The sequence below is a fragment of the Balaenoptera borealis genome (genome assembly GCF_965194805.1).
Source record: "Balaenoptera borealis genome assembly, chromosome: X".
NCBI classification, from domain to species: Eukaryota; Metazoa; Chordata; class Mammalia; order Artiodactyla; family Balaenopteridae; genus Balaenoptera; species Balaenoptera borealis.
The window spans coordinates 91,839,918-91,860,803 of NC_138881.1; the positions used below are offsets into that span (position 1 = coordinate 91,839,918).

The 20,886-nt window shown below is 44.9% G+C and overlaps 2 protein-coding genes across 6 annotated transcripts in view; one reads left to right on the forward strand and one right to left on the reverse strand.

Moving 5' to 3' along the window:
• ATG4A (autophagy related 4A cysteine peptidase) overlaps window positions 1-15,244 on the forward strand; it is a 69,594-nt gene extending 54,350 nt beyond the window's left edge. For 2 of the 4 annotated variants that reach the window (XM_082377367.1, XM_082377370.1), the window contains exons 10-13: window positions 2,638-2,783; window positions 4,253-4,309; window positions 5,720-5,828; window positions 13,469-15,244. In XM_082377367.1, coding sequence (XP_082233493.1) covers window positions 2,638-2,783; window positions 4,253-4,309; window positions 5,720-5,828; window positions 13,469-13,539 — 383 coding nt within the window. In that variant the 3' untranslated portion in view covers window positions 13,540-15,244. The remainder of the gene's footprint in view (window positions 1-2,637; window positions 2,784-4,252; window positions 4,310-5,719; window positions 5,829-13,468) is intronic. The other 2 variants (XM_082377368.1, XM_082377369.1) reach the window with 2 other exon arrangements.
• Window positions 15,245-15,392: 148 nt separating this feature from the next.
• Window positions 15,393-20,886, reverse strand: part of COL4A6 (collagen type IV alpha 6 chain) — a 291,365-nt gene continuing 285,871 nt past the window's right edge. For both annotated transcript variants that reach the window (XM_082376976.1, XM_082376977.1), the window contains 5 exons: window positions 20,408-20,554; window positions 19,546-19,662; window positions 18,768-18,959; window positions 17,741-18,027; window positions 15,393-17,020 (listed from right to left, as the gene is read on the reverse strand). In XM_082376976.1, the coding sequence (XP_082233102.1) occupies window positions 16,760-17,020; window positions 17,741-18,027; window positions 18,768-18,959; window positions 19,546-19,662; window positions 20,408-20,554 (1,004 nt within the window). In that variant the 3' untranslated portion in view covers window positions 15,393-16,759. The remainder of the gene's footprint in view (window positions 17,021-17,740; window positions 18,028-18,767; window positions 18,960-19,545; window positions 19,663-20,407; window positions 20,555-20,886) is intronic.

Genomic DNA, 20,886 nt, shown 5'->3' on the forward strand with positions numbered 1-20,886 from the left:
GGGGCCACTGGGTCAGGGAGACATTGGTGGAGTTGGACTACTTTTGAAAGAGATGTGGGCAGTCCTCAGTTCCCAAGACAGAGGTTTACATAGTGCCCATTTGCCCGTTAATTTCCAAAAATCCTTTGTTTAACCTTCACTTGAGGCTCCAAACTCCCCTCAACCCCCATTTTCTGACTTACCCCCTTACTGTATTAGGCTCAGGTGGGGAGAGTCTGGATTGGCAGAATGTCTGAAGGGAGAGAACAGATGAGAACTGCCATTTTCTGAACAAGGGACTCTGCAGAGGGTTCTCTCTGAATCTCTCTCCCCCTCTTTCTCTCTCTCTCTCCATGTATAAAAATATATATATTTATATTACTTGTCATTATAATATATTGTTTCCTATATTATATATAAATATATAATTTATATTTATATTATATAATATATAATTATATATTAAAACATATATACATGTATAGAGAGACATAGATTAATATTGATAGTTATATAGAGATGTATAGCTTTAGATAGATTGATTGATTGATAGAGTTAGCACAACACCCCTGTGAGGTAGAGATCATTATTTCCATTTATGCCTAGCGGAAGACTTAGAGGGGTTGTTTCCTCAAGGTTACTGAGCTCAAAAGTAGCAAAGCCAAGATTCGATCCCAATTTGGCCGTCCCTGCCCACCACACCACATTGCTTCCCGAGTGCCCTCTTGCCCAGTGGGAAGCTGGGAGAAGCTCCTGGTGCACAAGACTATGGCCAGGGTGAGAGACTGGCTGGGAGATTTTTTTCCGTTTAGAATGTTTGTCCCCTGCGCTTTGGTGGAGGGTGCCACCTGGAGATCTGTCGCATGAGCCCAGTGTCTGCAGATGGTGGACCTGCCTGCCACTTCTTCTTGGGCCTCATTAGAGACCTTGATTTGGTCCCCATATCATTTCTAGGACTTTTTTGATCTCTTACTGTATCTCTTTTAAGCACTCTCAGAAATAGGGCAGCCCACAAAGCTCCACTACACACACACACACACACACACACACACACACACACACACACACACACACACACACACACACACCCATGGGAAAGGGCCAGAGTCAGAGAGGGCACTGTTATTATTCCCAGCACCTTAACTCAAAACTGGCAGGACACTCGGTTCTGATCCTGCTTTGGAGTCGCATTTTCTCGTGCACAGCTTCCTTCTCCCCTTCCCTTTCTATGGTCTTAGGTAGACTTTCCTCTAAACGACCTGGTTGTTGCTCTTTATTGAGCCTTGACGCTTTTTTGATATCACTGGTCTCACCCGCCTGTGGTCTGGGGGAATATGTACCTTGACTTTCCTAAAGCAAGCCATATGGGGGCATTGATTTCCATATGCTCTTACACATGTATTTGTAGGAAAATCCTTTTGAGTCTCAGCAAGGTACATCTATGACTACCTTGCGTTTGTACTGTGTTGTAAGCAGTTCACAGAGGTGAGGTCTTATCATTCTGATAATACCCTGTGAGGTAACTGGAACAGACCCAGTGACCCCAGTTTAAAAGCAAGAAAATTAGGACAGAGTGAAGTGGTTTGTCCTAGGTCTGCGACAGAGATAAGTTAAACTTGGCATCAGACATCAGAAACACTCTTGGCCAACAGAAGCACTTAGATGTACCCAAAAGAATCCTGGATGCCATTCCAGAGAGCGTCTTCGGGGTGTCCTTTCCCACCCCATCCTCCTGCCTCAGGCAGATCTCTCTCTCTGCTTGTTTAACCCAGTCTAGAACACAGAGGCCCAGATGGTGCTCAGGCCTGGACAGCGAGGTTGGGGTGACCCCTTAGGTACGTCAGCCTACTCAGTATGCTGCTGATGAGCATTAGAGAGACTCTCAACCCTTTGAACGTTAGATAAAAGTAGAGATTTTATTATCCCAAACTCCCCCCAGATCATTATTGGGCTAGACTTTTTCAGTTTAATGAAGTAGTGTTTTTCTCCAATTTGTAATGGTCGACCAATCTCAAAGTGAGTTTTCCCAGCAAGGCGTATCTGTACTGATACTCCTGTGACCAAGGCAGTGCTTTCTGACAGGAATTACTGACTTGCTAACAATGACTAACTTGCTAGCGAATCAAGACCAGAAGTCAGCTCCCTGGTATCTCATCCGTGGCAGAGTCAGCATTCCCATTTCTTTTGGAGGCCAAGGCCTTTTTCCTTCCCAGATGTGCTCTTTGACCATAGGTCTAAGAACCAGTGGTCTAGAGCAAGAGGCTTTCCAGTGTTGGAAGGGTCAGGAAGCTCCCTGATGGCACCTGGACTCATGGCCTGGTGATTCCACCTACCACCTCTGGGCTACTGCTGCTCACCGAGCCCGCCATGTCATCTGTGGTCGCTCACTCCCCCCTCTCCCCAAACCTGTGCCTTTCCGCTTTTGGACTTGGACTTTGAGGAGATACAAATGCTAGGGCAAGTCTTCGCATTGAATGATTGGCTTTGGGTGCGGGTGGCTTCCTTCAAGCATGTGCACCCTCCTTCTGGCTTTCTGTCATCTCATTCTCATTGTCACCAAGGGAGGGGTTAGGACAACCAGAGCGCCTCATCCCAAGGACAGCAGTGCGGCCAGGGCCGGTGGTTCTTCGAAGGTTAAGCATGTCTCATTCAAAACAGGCGATGAGCTCATTTTCCTGGACCCTCACACAACCCAGACCTTTGTTGACACTGAGGAGAACGGAACAGTTGACGACCAGACTTTCCATTGTCTGCAACCTCCACAGCGAATGAACATCCTGAACTTGGATCCTTCCGTAGCATTGGTGGGTATCTGAAGGTTGGGTGGACCAAGAGACACAACGCTGCCCTATCACAGTTTGGCTCCCTGGAAGTTATCCAGGTTGCTAGGTAGGGCGGCAAAAGAATGTTCGCTCCCCACCCCCACGAGAGGTAGTGTCGTGTGGTGTAGTGGGGAAGGAATGGGCCCTGAAGCCGAGTTACGATCGAAGCCGCTTACCAGCCATGGACTTAGGGGGAGTCCCTTAACTTTTCTGAGCTTCGGCCTTCTCATCCCTCCAGTGGGCAAAGCGGTAGTTCCTTCCTTGCATGGCTGTATGAGTACACTGTGTGTAAGGCACATAGCACAGTGCCTGGCATGTTGTAAGCATTCTAGAAATGTTAGTCATGATCAGTGTTACCATCTTTCCCCCTTTTCCTTCTTGCCCTCTAAATATTGCCATCCAGGCACCGGGAATAAGGTGAGACATAGGGAAGGAGGGATAAGGAGGCAAGACCTCCGGGGTGGACAATGTCCATTCCTCTGGGCACACAATCCAGGAAGCTGCAGGCTTTCCCCCGCTGGAAATATGACTGCCGTTCACACATGGAAGGGACAGCTGCCTGGGAAGTAGCCAGTGGTTCTGAGGCCTGTCTGCATCCTCTCTACCAGTTTAACCCGATTGTCGGAGGGCCAGTGACGGAGAGCTGACGGAGTCCTCCTCTTGTTTTGGACCATTCTTTTAGTGCTGTAGGATGGTTCTGAGGATGGGGAAGGAGGCTGTTGGCTCTCTTTATTCTTTTTTTTTTTCTTTTTTTTACCGCCAGGGAAGTCCCTGACTTTTTTTTTTTTAATTTTTAAATTTTATTTTATTTGATTTTTTATACAGTGGCTTCTCATTAGTTATCCATTTTATACATATTAGTGTATATATGTCAATCCCAATCTCCCAATTCATCCCATCACCACCTCTTTATTCTAAAAGATAATTTCCTTAAGGTCAAAGCCACCTTGTTAAGTGATGCCTCTAGCTAAAAGTACTATTTGGCTTTTGTTTGCTGGTTTTAATGGATTGCTTTTTATAGGTAGGTATATTTGTGCACTGAATGTAATGGAATTAACCCTGTGCTTTGGAGATTGGTTTTCAAGTTACTATATCTCACAGTGTGAAGGGAGAGGATCAGGGAGGGAAAGGGACAAGGTAAAAGGGAAAGGGACAGGGTAAAAGGGAAAGGGACAGGGTAAAAGGGAAAGGGACAGAATAAAAGAAAGAGGCAGAGAGAGAGAGAAAATATGAAGATGAATGAGCAGATGTGTGTGTCCAGGTGAGGCACTGATCTAGGAGAGAGATAAGCTCAGACAGTCTTCCTCCTTGTTGCTGGGAGGACACATCCAAAGGAAGTGACCCACATCCTACATCACAACTCTGGGCCAACGGCTCCATCTTGCAATACAAAGGGCCTGCCTGGGTGCCCCTGACCAGTTCTAAGTTGTCTTCTTTTGCTTTCCCCCAAGGGATTTTTCTGCAAAGAAGAAAAAGACTTTGATAGCTGGTGTAGCCTTGTTCAGAAGGTAAAGATGTATGTTTTTCTTAGTCTTAAAAAACAAGTGTTATTCAATATAATTCCTTTTCAAGACGGTTTTTCATAGTAACATAAATCCAGCCTGATACGACTTTATCGCAAGAGAAAGAAACTAGGATGTGGGGAATTGTACATAACTTTGGGGAAACTAAAGAAAAACTTTGGTTTGCAATATGCTTAGTGTGTCAGGTGAGCGATATTTTTAACTACTGAATGTTCCATCTCATTGAGCCCGTGAGTCAATGAAATATTCAACTAATATTCTACCATTTTAACTTAAAAATGCCAATTTCATATAGCTCAGCCTAAATTCTTCCTTACTCTGAGATGGTTGAAGAAGCCAAACTACTTTTCTATTTGTTTCGTGTCCATTTACAGTTTAATGTGTTCCATTATGGTTTAAGGGGCTTGCCTTTCTATTAACTGTCTTATTTATATAAAATATAGGCACACTGCCACTTAAAGCAAACAGTTTGCAGAAATCTGTGTAAATACGAAAGCAAGTTATTCTTTCTTTTTGGCATTTTATGTCAAAGGGTGTTTATCATTTTGCTGGCTCACAACTTTTGTATCTGCCTCCCTCATCCTTTGCTTCTAACGCATGCCAATTATGTGGAAGATATTGATCAACGCTTATTGAAAGAATGAGGGGAGATCATAGGGAGTAGTTTAAAGAGCCCTGGATGGGGTGGCAAGAGACATCGTGTTCTCTTATCTGCAAAACAGAGGGGTTGGAGAGATGGGATCCCAGAGCCTCTTGTAAGTGTAAGGAGGGAAGATTTTTCTTCACAGGTGAACAAATAATTAACACTAAAGTCCCCAGATGAATCTGAAACCCCGGTTAATAATTGGCTGAGACATAATGGAGAATTATTTTCTAAAGGCATTACTTACATTTCAGAATGCCGCAAAACTGTATATCACGTTTAATGTTAGAAAGAAAATTTTCTGATAAGACTATGCTATTTAAATTAGGACATATATCATATGTCTTGGATTGAAACTGAAACCATGCCAAAATGTACCAATATTCTTTGGGGGCAGATTTAACTTGATTAACCAACATTTCTTTGGAGCCAACACTTCAGGAACATCTCACCCCTAAATTGAGTTGGTCCCATGCAACTGGCGTAAGACCTCATGATGGAGCATGGGCAGTGAGTACCGGCCTTCCGTCAGATCCTCCCTCCAGTGTCCTTCCTTCCTGGTCAACAGTATCTAGAATTGAAGAGAGCTGGGTCTTCAGACGGGTCAAGTAGAGGATGGGTGTATTTGCTAAGCCTTTGCTTTCACCTTTCAACAACCAGGCCACTCTCTTAGGGTTTGGAGTCATATACTGCCAACTGGGCAGAAATGTAGTGACTCTGCAGTGTTTACAACTGTTTCTGTGTCTCCTCAGGAAATTCTAAAGGAAAATTTAAGGATGTTTGAATTAGTTCAGAAACATCCATCACACTGGCCTCCCTTTGTTCCTCCAGCCAAGCCAGAAGTGACAACCACAGGGGCAGGTAAGCTGTTGTTCAGAAGCTCTCTGGCCAGCAGACCCATGGATAGCAGTTGTTTTGTGAGACAGAAGCAATTGTGGGTCATGTTTTCCGTGGAAATGAAAAAATTTCTACTCAGCTGCACTGATCAAGGAATGGTGCTTCTTCTGATGAACTGATATTTACCAATTTCAAAGAATGATAGTAAAAAAAAATAAGCTCCGTGCAAAAGTTCCATACAAAATCAAAATGACTAGAATTTCTTTTTTTCATGGTCTGGTTCAGAAGACAAATCAGAGGCCATGGGTAATTCAAAAGGTACCTCGAAGGTCTTACAGAGCCTCAACTTCATCACTTTGAATAGGACTGTGTAACAAGTCCAGTTAGTTTGATTCTTTTTTTTTTTAATTGAAGTATAGTTGATTTACAATGTTGTGTTAGTTTCAGGTGTACAGTAAGAGATTCAGTTATATATACACTTTTTCAGTTTCTTTTCCATTATAGGTTATTATAAGATATTAAATATAGTTCCCTGTGCTATACAGTAGGTCCTTGTTTATCTATTCTATATATAGTAGTATGTATCTGTTAACCCCAAACTCCTGATTTATCCCTCCCCCCCCTTTCCTTTTGGTAACCATAAATTTGTTTTCTATGTCTGTGAGTCTGTTTCTGTTTTGTAAATAAGTTCATTTGTATAATTTTTTTAGATTCCACGTATAAGTGATATCATATGGTATTTATCTTTCTCTGACTTACCTCACTTAGTGTGATAATCTCTAGGTCCATCCATGTTGCTGCAAATGGCACTATTTCATTATTTTTTATGGCTGAGTAATATTCCATTGTGTGTGTGTGTGTGTGTGTGTGTGTGTGTGTGTGTGTGTGTGTATCTCACATCTTCTTTACCCATTCACCTGTAGATGGGCATTTAGGTTGCTTCCATGTCTTGGCTATTGTAAATAGTGCTGCCGTGAACATTGGGGTACATGTATCTTTTCAAATTAGAGTTTTCATCTTTTTGGGATATATGCCCAGGAGTGGAATTGCTGGATCATATGGTAACTCTATTTTTAGTTTTTTAAGGAGCCTCCATACTGTTCTCCACAGTGGCTGTACCCATTTACATTCCCACCAACAGTGTAAGAGGGTTCCCTTTTCTCCACACCCTCTCCAGCATTTATTATTCGTAGACTTTTTGATGATGCCCATTCTAACTGGTGTGAGGTGATACATCATTGTAGTTTTGATTTGTATTTCTCCAATAATTAGTGATGTTGAGCATCTTTTCATGGGCCTGTTGGCCATTTGTATGTCTTCTTTGGAGAAATGTCTATTTAGGTCTTCTGCCTATTTTTTGATTGGATTGTTTGTTTTTTTTTGCTATTGAGCTGTATGAGCTGTTTGTGTATTTGAAAATTAATCCCTTGTCAGTCACATCATTTGCAAATATTTTTCTCCCAGTCCGTAGGCTGTCTTTTCATTTTTTTTTATGATTTCCTTTGCTGTGCAAATGTTTTCAAGTTTAATTAGGGCTCATTTGTTTATTTTTGCTTTTGTTTCCATTACTCTAGGAGACGGATCCAAAAAAACATTGCTGCAATTTATGTCAAAGAGTGTTCTGCCAGTGTTTTCCACTGGGAGTTTTATAGTATCTGGTCTTACATTTAGGTCTTTAATCCATTTTGAGTTTATTTTTGGATATGGTGTTAGAGAATTTCTAATTTCATTCTTTTACATGTAGCTGTCCAATTTTCCCAACACCACTTATTGAAGAGACTGTCTTTTCTCCATTGTATATTCTTGCCTTCTCTGTCGTAGATTAATTGATCATAAGTGCATGGGTTTATTTCTGGGCTTTCTATCCTGTTCCATTGATCTATGCATCTGTTTTTGTGCCAGTACCATGCTGTTTTGATGACTGTAGCTTTGTAGTATAGTCTGAAGTCAGGGAGCCTGATTCCTCCAGATTTGTTTTTCTTTCTCAAAATTGGTTTGGCTATTTGTAGTCTTTTCTGTTGCCATACAAATTGTAAAAATGTTTGTTCTAGTTTTGTGAAAAATGCCGTTGGTAATTTGATAGGGATTGCATTGAATCTGTAGATTGCCTTGGGTAGTATGGTCTTTTAAACAATATTAATTCTTCCAATCCAAGAACATGGTATATCTTTCCATCTGTTTGTGTCATCTTCAGTTTCTTTCATCAGTGTCTTATAGTTTTTGGAGTACAGATCTTTTGCCTCCTTAGGTAGGTTGATTCCTAGGTATTTTATTCTTTTTGATGTGATAGTAAGTGGGATTGTTTCCTTAATTTCTCTTTCTGATAGTTCACTGTTAGTGTATAGAAATGCAACAGATTTCTGTATATTAATCTTGTACCCTGCAACCTTACCATATTCATTGATGAGCTTTAGTAGTTTTCTGGTGGCATCTTTAGGATTTTCTATGTATAGTATCGTGTCACCTGCAAGCAGTGACCATTTTACTTCTTTCTTTCCAATTTGGATTCCTTTTATTTCTTTTTCTTCTCTGATTGCTGTGGCTTGGATTTCCAAAACTATGTTGAGTAAAAGTGGCGAGAGTGGACATCCTTGTCTTGTTCCTGATATTAGAGGGAATGCTTTCAACTTCTTACCATTGAGTAAGATGTTTAGCTGTGGGTTTGTCGTATATGGGCTTTATTATGTTAAGGTATGTTTCTTCTATGCCCACTTTCTGAAGAGTTTTTATCATAAGTTGATGTTGACTTTAATCAAAAGCTTTTTCTGTATCTATTGAGATGATCGTATGGTTTTTATTCTTCAATTTGTTAATGTGGTGTATCACATTGATTTGCAGATTTTGAAAAATCCTTGCATCCCTGGAATAAATCCCACTTGATCATGGTGTATGATCCTTATAATATATTGTTGGACTCAGTTGGCTAGTATTTTGTTGAGGATTTTTGCATCTATGTTCATCAGTGATATTGACCTGTAATTTTCTTATTTTTTGAGATATCTTTGTTCTGTTTTGGTATCGGGGTGATAGTGGCCTCATGGAATGAGTTTGGAAGTGTTCCTTCCTCTGCACTTTTTTGGAATAGTTTGAGAAGGATAGCTGTTAACGCTTGTCTAAATGTTTGGTAGAATTCATCTGTGATGCCGTCTGGTCCTGGTTTTTTGTTTGTCGGGAGTTTTTAAATTACTGATTCAATTTCAGTACTGGTAATTGGTCTATTCATAGTTTCTATTTCTTCCTGGTTCAGTCTTGGGAGATAGTACCTTTCTAAGAATTTTTCCATTTCTTCTAGGCTGTTCATTTTATTGCCGTATAGTTGCTCATAGTAGTTTCTTATGATCCTTCGTATTTCTGTGGTGTTGGTTTTAGCTTCTCTTTTTTCACTTCTGATTTTTATTGATTTGGGCCCTCTCCCTTTTTTTCTTGATGAGTTTGGCTAAAGTTTTATCAATTTTGTTTTTCAAAGAACCAGCTCTTAGTTTCATTGATCATTTCTATTGTTTTTTTAGTCTCTATTTCATTTCTGCTCTGATCTTAATGATTTCTTTCCTTCTACTAACTTGGGGTTTTGTTTGTTCTTCTTTCTCTAACCTGTTTTAGGTGTCAGGTTAGGTTGTTTGAGATTTTTCTTGTTTCCTGAGGTAAGCTTCTATCGCTATAAACTTCCCTCTTAGAACTGCTTTTGCTGCGTCCCATAGGTTTTGGATCATCATGTTTTCATTTTCATTTGTCTCTAGGTATTTTTTAATTTCATCTTTGATTTCTTCAGTGATCCATTGGTTGTTTAGTAGCATATTGTTTAGCCTCCACATGTTTGTGTTTTTTGCAGTTTTTTTTTTTTTTGTAGTTGATTCCTAATCTCATAGTGTTGTGGTTGGAAAAGATGCTTGATATAATTTCAATTTTCTTAAATTTACCAAGGCTTGTTTTATGGCCTGGCATGTAATCTATCCTGGAGAATGTTCCATGTGCACTTGAAAATAATGTGTATTCTGCCACTTTTGGATGGAATGCTCTACAAGTATCAAGTTCATTTGGTCTAATATGTTATTTAAGACCTGTGTTTCCTTATTGATATTCTGTCTGGATGATCCATCCATTGATGTGAGTGGGGTGTTAAAGTCCCCTACTATTATTGTGCTACTGTCAATTTCTCCTTTTATGTCTGTTAATATTTACCTTGTATATTGAGGTGCTCCTATGTTGGGTGCATATATATTTACAATTGTTATATCCTCTTCTTGGATTGATCCCTTGATCATTATGTGGTGTCCTTCTTTGTCTCCTGTAACAGTCTTTATTTTAAAGTCTATTTTGTCTGATATGAGTATTGCTACTCCGGCTTTCTTTTGATTTCCATTTGCGTGGAATACCTTTTTCTATCCCCTTACCTTCAGTCTGTATGTGTCTCTAGATCTGAAGTGAGTCTCTTGTAGGTAGCATATATACAGGTCTTGTTTTTGTATCCATTCAGCCAGTCTATGTCTTTTGGTTGGAGCATTTAATCCATTTACACTTAAGGTAATTGTAGATATGTATGTTCTTATTGCCATTTTGTTAATTGTTTTGGATTTGTTTTTGTAGGTCTTTTTTTCCCTTTTCTTCTTTTGTTCTCTTCTCTTGTGATTTGATAACTACCTTTAGTGTTATGTTTGGATTCCTTTTTCTTTTTTGTGTGTATATCTGTTATAGGTTTTTGGTTTGCAGTTACTATGAGGTTTTTGTATAACAGTCTATATATAAATGTGATTGTTTAAGTTGCTGATCTCTTAATTTCAAGTGCATTTTAAATACCCTGTATTTGTACTCTCCTCCCCTCACGATTACAGTTTTTGATATCATATTTTACATCTGATTGTTTTCTGTATCCTTTAACTGCTTATTGTGGATACAGGAGACTTTACACGTTTTGTCTTTTAACCTCCCTACTAGTTTTGTCTGTGTATGATATACTGCCTTTATTTGCCTTTACTGGTGAGCTTTTTCATTTTGTAATTTTCTTGTTTCTGGTTGTGGCCTTTTCTTTTTCACCCAGAGAAGTTCCTTTAACATTTATTGTAAAGCTGGTTTGGTGGTGCTGAATTCTTTTAGCTTTTGCTTGTCTGTAAAGCTTTTGATTTCTCCATCAAATCTTAAGGAAAGCCTTGCTGGGTAGAGTATTCTTGGTTGTAGGTTTTTCCTTTTCATCACTTTAAATATACTGTGCCACTCCCTTCTGGCCTGCAGAGTTTCTGCTGAAAAATCAGCTGATAGCCTTATGGGAGTTCCCTTGTATATTATTTGTTGCTTTTCTCTTGCTGCTTTTAGTATTTTCTCTTTATTTTTAATTTTTGTAATTTTGATTACAATGTGTCTTGGTGTGTTCCTCTTTGCGTTCATCCTGTATGGGACTCTCTGTGCTTCCTGGACTTGGGTGCCTGTTTCCTTTCCCAGGTTAAGGAAGTTTTTAGCTATTATCTCTTCAAATATTTTCTCAGGCCCTTTCTCTCTCTCTCCTCCTTCTGGGACCCCTATAATGTGAATATTAGTGCACTTGATGTTGTCCCAGAGATCTCTTAAACTGTCCTCATTTCTTTTCATACTTTTTCTCTTTTTTCTGTTCAGCTGCAGTGGTTTCCATTACTTTGTCTTCCTGCACACTGGTGCATTCTTCTGTATCATTTGGTCTACTATTGATTCCTTCTAGTGTATTTTTCATTTTAGTTATTGTATTCTCCATCTCTGTTTGGTTGTTCTTTATATTTTCTCTTTGTTAAAAACTAGCTTCTCATTCTGTGCATCCATTCTCCTCCCGAGTTCTTTTATCATCCTTACGACCATTACTCTGAACTCTTTCTTGGGTAGATTGCCTATCTCCACTTCACTTAGTTCTTTTTCTGGGGTTTTATCTTGTTCCTTTGTCTGGAACATATTCCTCTGCTGCCTCATTTTGTCTAAGTTGCTATCCGTATTTTTATGTCTGTGGTAGGTTAGTTACGTTTCTCAACCTTGGAGAAGTGGCCCTCTGTAGGAGGCATCCTATGCGTTCCAGCAGTGTGCTCCTCTCTTGTCACCCAAGCTATATGCTCTAGGTGTTCCCCCTAAGAGGGCTGTGTGGTTCCTTCTGTTGTGGCAGGCTGACTATGTGGGTGGTCTGCTAGGCTTAGTTGGCTTCTAGTCTGGTTGGTTGCCAGGCCCTGCCTTGTGCAGATGCTGCTGGTTGCTGTTTAGTGGGGCCTGGTCACGAGGTGGCTGGTTGTGGAATCCATGGGGGCCCCGGGGCTAGTGCTGGCTCACTGGTGGCCAGAGTCAGGGTCCCGAAGCCTCTGGGGCTGTTGCCCAACTACTGGCAGGGGTTAGTGCTGGATTACTGGCAGGCAGAGCTGTTTCCTGGAGTGTGGCTCCTGGGCCCAGGGATCCCAGAGCTCATTTCAGATCACTGGTAAGGAGGGGCTGGTTTCTGATACAGTTGGGTATGGGGTCTGGGGTGTCCCTAAGGTTGCAGTGGCCTGCTAGTTGGCAGGATCAGGGGCCAGCTGGTCCCAGGATAGGGTCTGGCCTGTGTTGTGGGATTGTAGTTTTCTTGCTTCTGGTGTCTGCCCCCTGGTGGGTGAGGCTGCTTTAGAGTCTTGTTCAGGCTTCCTTGTAGGAGGGGCCAGGGCCTGCCCACTGGTGGGTGGAGCTGGGTCTTGGGCCTCAGATGGGCAGGGCCATGTCTAGGGGCTTGTCTAGAGGCCATGGGCTCAGGACTTCTTTAGGCAGCCTGTCTGCTGATGGGTGGGGCTGTGTCTCTGCCCCATTGGTTGTTTGGCCTGAGGTGTCCCAGCACTGGAGCCTATAGGCTGTCGGGTGGGGCCAGGTCTTGGCACTAATGATCCAACATGTCAGCCACCAGGAGTGTTCATGTAGTTGAATGTTCCCCAGTATGTCTGCCACCAGTGTGTATGTCCCCCGGGTGAGCTTCAGCCACCCCCCCTGCCTCTCCAGGAGAGTCTCCAAGCCCAACAGGTAGGTCTGGCCTAGGCTCTTATCAAATCACTGCTTTTGTCCTGGGTCCCAGTGCACATGAGATTTTTGTGTGCGCCCTTTAAGGGTGTAGTCTGTATTTCCCCCAGTCCTGTGGGGTTCCTGCAGTAAAGCCTCACTGGCCTTCAAAGCCAAATGCTCTGGGGGCTCCTACCCCCAGTGCCAGACCCTCAGGCTGGGGAGCCTGATGTGGGGCTCAGAACTCTCACTCCTGTGGGAGAACTTCTGTGATATAATTATTCTCCAGTTTGTGGGTCGCCCACCCGGGGGGTATGGGATTTGATTATATCGCGAGTCTGCCCCTCCTACCCGTCATGTTGTGGATCCTTCTTTATGACTTTAGTTGTAGAAGATCTTTTCTGGTAGGTTCCAGCCTTTTTCATCAATGGTTGTTCTGCAGATAGTTGTGATTTTGGTGTGCTCATGAGAGGAGATGAGCTCAGGGTCTTTCTACTCCTACATCTTGGCCCTTAAACCTGTTTTGATTCTTTATAGAGAATTGCTAATACTCAGCAGTGGTCCCGCCTATAAGTCTCCTCTACACAAGCTTTTCTGTAGCAAAGCAATTTAAAATGCATGGTCTTAACTACTGAGTAACTTATTGACCGCTTGAGCCAAAGTGTCAAGCTTTTTTCTTCCTCTTTTCTGTATTGTGATAGAATTCATCGACTCTACTGAACAACTAGAGGAGTTTGACCTGGAGGAAGATTTCGAGATTCTGAGCATATAGAATAGTGGGAACTCACCTTGGACATCTGTCTTCCATCTGGCACCAGAAGAACATGAACTCATCACATAAAACTTTTCTAGTCAGCAAGTGCCTGATATGCCAACAGCATACAAACTTGATAGCGATCATGACTGAGCCAATCACCTTTTCTCAGAAAAAAACAAACAAGTGAACAATATACCCCTTCCCCAGAAAGAACTAAAACAATCATGGAATCTAGGAGCAGAAAGATTAGGAGTCGTCTCTTGCACTTCCCAGCTTCTTACATGGCCACAGCGAATCTTCAGCTACTGAAATGAGGAGGTGGATGTCTGGAAGATAGGCAGCAACTCCCACCTTGCTTCCAGCACCAGCAGATGAGAGATGATTACCCTGTGCTTCTTCACCCTTTCAGGTTTGACCTCTCTGGGCTAAATACTAAGAAGCAATCTGTTCTCTTGCTCTAATAATAAAGTGATAATCATTGTATCAGGGAAAAAAAATTCTTGTTAAATTATTTGAATATGTATTTAAATAATTATAATTGATCTCAAAGAGTGTGTCAAAGACATTACATCTCATTACATTGATCTCCTTCCTGTTTGAGAGAACCTTAACTATTTGATGGGTCACTGTCCCCATCTTTACTGATACTTTTGTCAGATGGTCACCCTGTCCTTAAATCATTATCACTTAAATCAGGGGTCTGCAAACTTTTTCTGTCAAGGGTCAGATGATTGATAGGAAATGTTTTAGGCTCTGAAGACCACATAGTGTCTGTCACAGCTACTCATCTCTGCTGGTGAAACCCCAAGACAGCCATAGACAATGTGCATGCACATGAGCCTGGCCGTAATCCAATAAAACTTTATTTACAAAAACAGGCAGAGGGCTGGATTTAGCTCACAGGCTGTAGTTTGCTAATCACTGACTTAAATTGTTGATTTTTGTTTGGGAAATTAAAAATTGTGTTTGAATTTGACTCCATTTTGCTTGACAGTCATAACTGGAAAGAATTATTCATGTGGTGACATTAATCTGTGCATCAAATACAATTCCAAACCGTTTCAGGACTAGCAAGCAACATACTAAATTTGAAAGCACATATTCGTCAAATTGGCTTTGCTAACCAGTCTCCTGTGTGGATGCACCTCATGTCCCAGTGGTATCTTCCCCTTTTCCTCTCCTTGTCTTCTTAACCTATGCATTTCACCTCCATGCTCAAGCAAGCCCCCAGGAAGGCCAGCAACTGCGGTTTGAAAGCTAGCACCAAACCAAGGTGGGTTTTTTTGTGTGGTATATTTAGGAATATTTGAGCACTTGTTTCCTTAGATTCCATTTTTTTCTTTTCCAGTAGGTAATATATTCCAGCGGTTCAGAATTCGAAAGGTGCAAAATGGTATTCAGTGAAATGTCTCTCCCTCCCACAGGTCAGTTCTCTTTCCTGAATGCTCCCAATGTTATTAATTTCTTGTTTATCCTTCCAGAGGATATATTTTATGCATATACAAATATATGCACATATATCTTAGATTTGATTTTAATGACTTTTAAATTTCTCTCCTTTTGATTTATCTGTAAATGATCCTGAGGCCCCAGAAATATGGAAATTCCTTTCTTGAACTCTAGCATGTGATGGGGCTAAAAACAGTTGTAGGCTGATCTTGAAACATGTTGTGGATTTGTTGCCTGTTGGAAGACATTATCAATCAACCCTTGACTTTAATTGTATTTTTCCGTGTCTCAGTGTTTTGTTATAAAGCTCGACTTGCAGTGACAGGAACCCCCATGGCTCTGAGGGGGGCTTATGAATTTCAGTGAGATGGACTTTAGAAAAGTTTTCATCAAAGAAAGAATGTCAAAAGAGTCAAATGTTCATATTGGATTCCTTTTATTTGCAATGTACAAAGCTGACACCATGCTTATTACTGAGGAGGTGAAGGTAACAATAGTTCAGGTTATACTGATTATGCTTTGTCTGTGTTGGCACAGTTTACATAATATTTAAGGAAACAGAATCACCTGGAAGGAATTGCCTCATGTCAACATAGCTAAGTGTTCTGGGAAACTGATAATTAAAGGAAATGGTTAAAACAAATCCCCCTAAACAGAATATACTTTACAGTCTACTCAGGCTTGCTTTGGGTCTGCTAACTGCTAAAGAGAGGACTGTGCTAGATTTTTATGAGGCTTTAAAAACATATCAAAATGGTTTAACAGGCTACCTGTGAAACAGCAATTGGATGGACATTTTAGTGGAAAGTCTCTCACAGCCTCAAAATGCAAAGGAACCAACACTGCAGTGTCGACTTGCCACACTGCACACATCTGAATGGCATTTGGAATAAACAGGGGCTTCTGAGAAATTGGGACAAGGGATTTTCCTTTTTGTTCCTGGAGTCAAAAGCAAAATTCACACCTCCTTACCCATCCTCCCCTCTCCCCCCCGGCCCGGGAGAAAGGGCTGCGGTTCTCATTTCCCTTTATGGGTCTGACCACATTGGGTGCATCCTCTGCTCTACTCTGAACCAGGCCAAGTCTGCTGCCTGTGGCTGGGGAGGGAGCCGGCAAGGAGGAAGTGATTTGTCTACGACCATGTGACGTTAATGAGCACCTCTCGGCTGCTGGTCTTCCAGCGTCCCTAAGCAATCTGGGGCCCAGTCGTGCTCACTCTCGAAGCAGTCAGAGCGCACCCCGGGACACTGGCTGGCACCTCATTCCAGCTCTGCTGCCTGCCTAGACACAGTGGGTCTCCGGGAAGAGTTGAGAGCTTGCCCTGTGCAGGCTTGAGCCATCCATAATGTTGAGCCAGAGAAATTTTTTTCACGTGGAAACACTGGGTTCTGGTTTAAGCCAAGTGATGTGCGGTGACCTCTGGACATAATGAAATGACTCCTTAGCTATCACGAAGAGCCTTCTGATCAAGAGAGTGAGGAAAGCTAGCATTCTAAGAAAGTGGTGGCCCAGCAGGTCTTTCTGAGGTAGCCACGAAGAGTCACACAAACATCCAAACCAAACTGTAGCACCGAAATGGGACAGCAGCTCCCAGCAGGGTGGGCTCACCGTGGGGCCTGAGGGTGGAGGTGATCAGCGTCCAGCGGTCCAGCCCAAGCGAGACTCCAATGGACAACTTGACAGATGGGCAGAAGGGCTTGGCCTTCCTTCTTCAGACCGTTCAGGTTTGTGAGGTGACCGTTGTGTGGGGCAGGGGAGGGCAAGGGGCAGAGTGGCAGGTGCCACCCTACACGCTTTTCATACACACCTGGCAGCGGCTGACCCGGGTGTGGAGCTGCCCGGCTTTCAGCGTCTCAGATACGGGCTCCTCCCCAAACTGCTGCCTCTCTTCCACCGTCGTCAGCCAGAAGCTGTACTTGTTGGCAAAGTAGTGGCAGGTGCCCCGGGCACCACTGCACTCGATGAAAGGAGTGGCTCGGAAATCCTCTAGGCAGGAGCCAGGGGAGACCAGGGACTGGCCCCCGCCCTCAGCGCCGGCGGCCGTGTGCTGAAACAGATGGGGGCGGCTGTGAGCTGGTCACCTGGGGAGGTGATGGGCTCCGCCGCTCCGGCTCTCAGCTCTGGTCCCTTGGCTCAGCCCCCCTGTCTGGCCAGCGGACCAACAACTATGTTTCAGGACCGGGGGCGCTCATCCTCCCTTGTCTCAGCCTCAGAGCCGGGAGCGCCCCCTCCGAGCTCCCTAGCGCCCTCCTAACCCACGGCTCCTGGGCTGCGGCTGCATCCCAGCCAGTATTTCCCAAACTGCTGCTGTCCTGCCGAGTCCAAGGTGTGGTAGGTGCCCCCCGAGCATTTCCACTGACAGATCTGAGAAAGGCTGAATTAAGGAAACTGCCAACAGGGTTCAGGATGCAGTTCTTCTCAGAGCCCTCCGTCTGCCCCAGGCCCTTGGCGGTGTGCTCCAGAGAAGGGAGAGAGCGCGGAATAGTCCACAAGGTCGTTAGACCATGGGCCCTTCCCCCCAGCAGACCTATTAATAGCTCTGGCTCTGAAGTCCCCTTCATTGGAACTTTTACTGCAATCTGTACCGTACCCTTTAGGGTGCCATTTAGTGTTTGTTACCTGCCGAGGACAAGTAGGCCTCGTATTTGGCCTAACGTCCCAGCCCTCGAGTCACAGGGCTCCCTCGGCACTGGATTTCAGAATTTCCCTCCCAGCGCTCCCTGCCCTCGGCCTTCATACTGGTGGAGAGGGCGGTGCGGGACCTTACCATGAGGAAGGAGTACCCAATCCAGAGGCTGCGCCAGCCCAGGGGGCACTGCGGGATGGTGATGTCCTGGCTGTGCACAGCAATGGCTTGTGAGGGCGCCTCACACACAGAGCAGCGGCTGATGTACTGGGGAATCTGCGTCTGGCCGACGGGCATCATGGGGATGGGCGCGGTGGTGGAGAGCCAGTAGGATTTATCGTTGCGCCGGGCATAGTGGCACACTTCGTTGATGTTGCAGTAGATGAAGGGCATGGTGCTGAAGCGGGGCAGGCAGGAGCCAGCAAACCCTGCAAGGAGAGAAGGTGGGCAGGGGCAGGTAAGGTCTGGCTGAGGGGCAGGGCTGGGATTGTCCCTGGAGCCACTACGACTGGACTAGATGGTGGTTTGGGTTCTTACCCAACTGCTTGTAGCAGAGCAGGGACGCCTTTCCTTCCTATCCTGAACCACTGTACACACACTGAAGTCTATTTTCTATGCACCAGGGAAGTTTGATAATGAAAAGAATCTTTTTAGAAACTGAATGATGACTCCCTAATTAGTCTGCTTTGTAAAATCAGCATTTAATAGAGTGAGCCTGCGGTTCGCTGAAACACACACCTGAAGACAATTCAATTCTTGGGTAATCATTGTTGCCGGCAGGTCATATTATTATTACTACTACTAATTGCTAACGTTTAATGGATGCTTGATACGTTGGATGTCAAACGTTGACATCCAATGGATGTCAAACTTTGTTCTAAGCATTTTACATGGGTGATTCCTGTAATCCTTAGTCCGCCCTGTGGGACAAGTACTAGAATTAGGCTTGTTCCACTGAGAAGGAGGCGGAAGCTTAGACAGGTTGAATAACGCGTCCAGAGTGAGCGGCAGAGCTGGGGTTTGAACCCAGATCTGCCTGACTCCAGAGCTGGTGCTTGTAACCCACTACCCAACATGGGCCCACCAAGGGTTGGGAGGAGCGAGGAGTGTGGCTCTTGGGCCTTGTGGGGACAGAGGGCCAGGGCTGGATGTGCAAGCCGGTACCTACCCAGGTCCTGGTTGTGGGCTTTCTCCTGCCCCTCCACGAACAGCAGGCTATAACCCACCCACAGCTGGCTCATCCCGACGGGGCACAGGGGCACCTGTTCCGACTGGCTGTGCTTCACCAAGGTGTAGCCCACTCTCACGCTCTGCCCAGGCACTCCAGCCCTCCCGAAGGGGCCCGGCTTCCCTGGAGCTCCTGAGATGGAGAGAGCAGAGATAACCAAGGACCTGCTGAATCAGAGGCAGTGAAAAAGCAGAGCTGGGGTTAGCGAGGCAAAATCACACCCTCCTCTCCGGCCCGTGGCAGACGTGGCTAACAATCGCGGCACTCTCCCAGCGAGCTTCAGGACTGTTCTCTGCTCAGGACAACTGATTTGCCATCTCTGATATAAAATGGAAGGTAAGTAGCAGAGCAGCCATATCTTATCTCAGATTCTCTTCTCCCTTGAACCAGCCCCCTTCCATCCACGTCAGAATCCCTGGGTAGAAGAGGGGGTGTGCAGGGCAGGGGGCCACGCTATAGTATAGGGTTATAGCTCTTACGAGCTGGAAGAGAACCCAGAGAACTATGTGGAACAGTCCTTTGCCTTCTGGAATGCAGGGCTCTAATCCTTCACGGGCTCAGAATGGAGTGAACGGATTCGAGCCCAGTTTCCCAGCCTGCTAGTAGTGTCAAGCTTTACTGCCCGGTTTCCTAATGCCACGATTTGAGATGCTGACTCACCCTCAAGCCTCAAACCCTTACAGAAGCCCTCTGCCCCCTAGTGCCGACATTGCCAGACCTTCAAATCCTGGAGGGCCTTGCAGTCCAGGGAGACCAGGGTCACCAAGAGCCCCAGGTGGGCCAGGGAGTCCATTGGGGCCATCTTTGCCGGGGATGCCAGGTAAACCTTTGAAGCCTGCCAGGAGAGAAGGCCCACAGCGGGGTACTCAATGTGCAGGGTCTGGAGGAGCCTCCCCTGGAGAAAGGGGACTCGTGTGTCATGCCCAGGACTCACCAGGAGAGGGCGAACTGGCCATGACCCTGGAGTGCACGCTGAGCTCAGGGCTGAGCCTCCTGGGCTGGTCCTTAGTTCACGTCCGGGCAGCTCAGCCCTGGGACCTCACTCTGAACTTAGCCCTTCTGAGCTCCTTCACACCCATGTCCCCCTCCCTTCCTCTCATCTTCCCAGCAATGCTGGGGAGGACGCAGGGCAACTGCTGGGGTCCCATGTCAGAAATGAGTTCACCGAGGTCCAGAGAGAGACTGCTAGCTTACTCCGGCTGGGGCAAAACTGGGATTGGAAGCCGGGTTTTCCGTCCCCCAGCCCTGGGCTTTCTCCGTTGCTCTCTGTCCCCCCACCACGCTCCCTCCTTCCCGCAGCAGCACGTTAGCGAGGGACGAGCTGTCTGGATTAGCTGCTGTGCTCTGCCCACGCAGAGCACTTCGTTCCGTGTGCTTCGTTCTCTGAAGCCAAGTACAACTGCTGGCCCTGCTGGTCCCCTCCCTCCTGGCGAGAAGCTTGGAAGCTTTGTGAGGGAGCCGAGGAAACGCTCGATGAAGGCGCCCCCTCGGAGCCGGGGTTCCCAGCCAGTTGCTTCAGCCTGCCAGCCAAAGCCGCCTCAGCTCCCCGTGAAGTCCCCTTTCTCTGGCGCCCTCCTCACCTTGTAGGCCTCCAGGGCCTTGGATCCCAGGGTCCCCCATGAGGCCAGGGATGCCATCGATGCCTGTTAGACCCATGGGTCCAGGAGGAGCCTGGATGTCTTCTGCAATTGGTGTTTGTCCAGGAGCGCCTCGGGGGCCGGATAAGCCTGTGGGCACATGGGAGAAATGGAAATGTCAAGCGGAGGCAGAGGAGGTGGCCAGGGTGGGCTCCCGGAGGTTCAGTTGGCATCACAGCCAAGACCCCAAACCCAGCCAGCTGGCTTACTAATAGAAGCCAAACAAGCCAATTTGCTTATTAATTCATTGAAAGAGTATTTCTCAAGTGCCTACTATGTGCCAGAGCCTGGTAGATCAGGGGATAGAGCAGTAAGTAAGACCTTTATGAGACGATGGTCTGGTGATAAAGATGAAAAATACATAACCTGACAAAAACCATTAATCTTACTGCAAATTGTAAGAAGTGCTACAAAGGAAATGG